At 39.8% G+C, this 4052-nt stretch overlaps 1 protein-coding gene across 1 annotated transcript in view; it reads right to left on the bottom strand.

Moving 5' to 3' along the window:
* Positions 1-2221, bottom strand: part of LOC106817130 (vesicular, overexpressed in cancer, prosurvival protein 1-like) — a 13440-nt gene extending 11219 nt beyond the window's left edge. Inside the window, exons 1-2 of the mRNA XM_014821776.1 lie at positions 2166-2221; positions 1651-1706 (exon numbers count right to left, since the gene is read on the bottom strand). Of these exons, the coding sequence (XP_014677262.1) occupies positions 1651-1706; positions 2166-2180 (71 nt within the window). The 5' untranslated portion in view covers positions 2181-2221. The remainder of the gene's footprint in view (positions 1-1650; positions 1707-2165) is intronic.
* Positions 2222-4052: the final 1831 nt, after the last annotated feature.

Below are 4052 nucleotides of genomic sequence, written 5' to 3'. Positions count from 1 at the left end.
AACAATAAAACTCAAGTAATTCTAGAAATATGCCTTTGCAATGCATTATGGGTAAATGGGTTTGTAGAGGTCAGCTGCCAGGAAGCGCTAGACAATGCGCGAAGAAAAAACCTATTGTGGGTATTAGTTCGCTTACATGCCGAGGTAAACCAGAAGGTTAGTGGGTGGACAGGATTCAATATATCAGTGCGTAATGAGGTTGAGGTCCATAAAGACAACATTGGCTACCTCCCCACAATCAACGCTCCTGCCACTCATCTGGCAACTGTCCACGAGGTTTTAAACCGCTCCTTAAAGATCAAGGACGCACTTCACTTGAAGAGCATAAACCTGGTCTTTGATCAGGCTTTGTACGCCAAAGCAACTGAGATTGCTTGGAAACTACCTGATCAATATGAGGCCGTTGTCTGGAGAATGGGAATCTTCCATACAATCTGTACCCATATGGGAATCATTGGGAAGAGATTCCAATATGCAGGTTTAAGGGATATCTGTATAGAATCCGGAGTGATTGCCTAGTATTTTGGAGCATTTTTGCTCCTTGCTTTGATATTTCAAACCTGTCGGCCTGAAATCCAAACCTGTCGGCGATTTTCAAACCTGTCGGCTCAAAATTCAAACCTGTTGGCCTTATATGTTAAAACCCCTCGTGGACCACACTGTAACGCTGAAGCATGTTTCGATGTAGAAATGATGAAGAAGAAATCCAAACTTGTGTGGTAACCTGAATAAACTTTAATATATGCTCGCACACAGTGTGTCCATCTTGGACAAAGAGACAAAGAAACGCGCACAGCGTTTCAATAACATATAATGCTAAATAAATACGAAATCTATTTACTACCAAATCCTTCATGTTTATATACTCTCTTTCACCTACTATTGCCAACAGTTTCCTGTAAATTCCGTCCAAATCCTCTATGTGCAACACACGCTACCGGCCGCCATGGCTGCCGCTGCACACTAACACTTATATATATATAATTATTATAATATATTTATATTATATATACATATATATATATTAATATTCATATATATTATATATTATATTTATATATTAATTATATATATATATATATTTATATATATAGTATAATCATAACATAGTTGTGACATTGCAGGATGCAGGTTACGTTTAATTAAATTCTAAAATCTTACTATAATAGTGACATTTCCGATCATGTCAGTACATGTACAATTTTGTGAATAACTCTGGAATGTCACTGCAGTACATTGTCCAGCATACATCTGGAAGAATATCACTGCCTGCATTATTTCACATTCTGTGTGAATAGGTAGAAGATAATCCGATAATTATTTTGTCACTGACACTGAGCCGACTGCAGACTCATTTTTGAGAGGAAGGCCAGACTCCCATGTGTGGAATTCAATTTCTACCCCTTTTGCACTGTTTTGCATAGGTCTGAATTGCTATTACAGGATATTGGCATACAAATCAATGAAATGCCTAACATGCCTGTAAACCATCGATAACGAACAGCACCCGCTCATTATGCCCGCCTACCCTATGATGCTAAATGAATAAAACCTGATGTTGCTGAATAAACTGAGTTAAAACTTAAATTTGCATACAGCAGACATTTCTAATAATTCGTATTATGGTCGTATCTATGTGTTTACACTCACTAAAATCTTTTGACCAAGCCTTCATACGTGAAATATTTGCAGAGTTTCCCTTCAACCTGAAAAGCCACAGAAAAAACAGTAAATTATTACAATGAGAAAGTTACAGTATATATTGTAAAAGAAAAGAAACACAGAACATAATTCTAAACCTTGAATATGATTCAACGTAACTCGCTGGATAACTTTATAGTGCTGTAATATTATGAGTATATATTATAAGTACATAGAGAGATATTTTACATCTCCCTGAGACAGTATTAAACACATGAATACATCCAGAAGCGAACATGCATAACTGCGTCAATAAGACAGATTTTGGGTTTCCGTGAAGTAACACACACCAGTGGGAAAAGTCAGTAAAATTATCATTTGCTGAATAGTGATTGCTTCATATAATTGAGAAACCTGATTGGTAAGCTCTCGATCTACCTAATGTTACTTGTCCCCCTTACTGCACATACCTACATAATTACACACAATGGGCAGGCACTATACCCACCAGCTATTTGCCGTACCTTGAATACAATCATATCCCTCCTGTTTGACGTCTACTCCCTCAGCTGCGCTTACCGTTTACGTCTAAGCACATGTCGAATAAGAAATGATCAGAGAGAAAACTTGCACAATATCACTCCCAATACCAACTGCGACTCTGCTCCCCTAAAGTCACTCACACGGTGGACATCTGCTCACAGAACTAAAGCGGATTCTAGCCGAGCTACATGTACACTCAATGAAAGAGAGATGTACTACTACTAGCTAGCACACATGGTCTGCTTCCCACCCGCTTCTGTACCCGCAGTCGCTCACGACCAAACTCGATCGCAGCATATATTGATTTTGCTCGTTCGGAGGCTGCATATCGCATGCAGCACGCGGGGCTGCACGCGAGTGTTTCGTGGTGATAAGAAAGCTTCTGAGTCGACTGACATGACAAAACAACCGGCGGTTATTAACCGCGAAGGGAACAATGCACATAGTCCTTCCTAGCCTATTCCTCCCTCAGATCTCTATCCCTCCCCCAGATTCACAACTACATGAATCGGTCCACCCAGGGGCATTCGGATCGTTTCAATAATAAAATGATTGTGTATAAACAACAAATTGTATTTACGATCAAAGTATGTATGACCGATGTATTCTCTGTCGACTAATAACTCCTCGTAAATGGCGTTAAAATGCTCCTCTGAAACGCAGCCTCACTGCACGAACGCCACTATGCAGCTAGTTTGTCTCCAACGACATTTAAAACACGCGAACTACTAGACGTGAGACTACATGCAAACCAGCAGCCGCTGCGTGGGAAGATTGACAAGCTGATGACACTGGTACACATGCACTAAGCCATTCTCAATATAGAAGGAAGACACGTATAGACATATACATCAATATGTCGTTGTTTGTCCTTTCCTTCATATCCAATCACCACACAGGTAACCTCCAATATTTGACAGAAAATAATGAGCTAACTGAGTTGCTGCATATGCTAGAACTTGAGGCCATAATAAAAATATTGTTTGTTTGCCCTCACCCGACCGACCCACCAAAAAGGGGCCGACCCATTTTTTTTTATTGATCTTTCCCATTTTTATATATATATATTTTTTTTACAAATTGTATCACTGCATGTTATTTAAATCTGTAGGCAATACATTATAATATATGTACCAAGCAAAATAAACTTTCAACATAAAAAGTATCTCCACACAAGCACACCCGAGCATGTACCATGCTGAATTTGTAAAAAGACACCCCTCAAAAAACAAGTGCCGCGGAGCGACAGCGCTTATCTCACATCTACTGCGGTGACTCTGTGGTGGAGTGGTGGGATTCTAGTAAACCCTGTTAGTCCCAAATGTGTTCACATACGCGCCGAAACAGTGGAAGGCACAGGGATGGTATCACGAACCTTCTCGAAGGAATGTTCGTTGGGATCGTTATGAAAGTTGCCACGAGATGGCACGTACGTTTAAGTGTCTTAAGATTTAAGATGGAAGCTCCCATCGTACGTAGTAGCAACAACTATTTGCAAGACAGAATAGGTAAGCACTCATCCATTTACGTACGCAAGCCTATACAGGCTGAAATAGAGAGCTGCCACCTGTATTAAACTAATTAATGCAGGCAAAAACTACACAGTACTATCACCACCACATGCACTGGCAGTGGCCACTGGCAGTGGCATAAGTTGCATGTAACACACTGACAGTACAGAATGCCATAGAAATTATACGATTTAAGGAGCATAAACCTTCTTCAACCAAATTTAGCTTTTAAAATTTCACTGTGACATTGTAGCCTCATACATCCAGGCATGTATAGATTCTACTAGCAAACCCGGCAGTCAAATTCTTTCTAACAGTAAACAAATCCATTTTTAACCCGCCTCTTGAGGGTCAAAA

This window comes from Priapulus caudatus, unplaced genomic scaffold, assembly GCF_000485595.1.
Source record: "Priapulus caudatus unplaced genomic scaffold, Priapulus_caudatus-5.0.1 Scaffold1603, whole genome shotgun sequence".
Lineage (NCBI taxonomy): Eukaryota > Metazoa > Priapulida > Priapulimorpha > Priapulimorphida > Priapulidae > Priapulus > Priapulus caudatus.
This window is presented reverse-complemented; position numbering and strand designations above follow the sequence as displayed.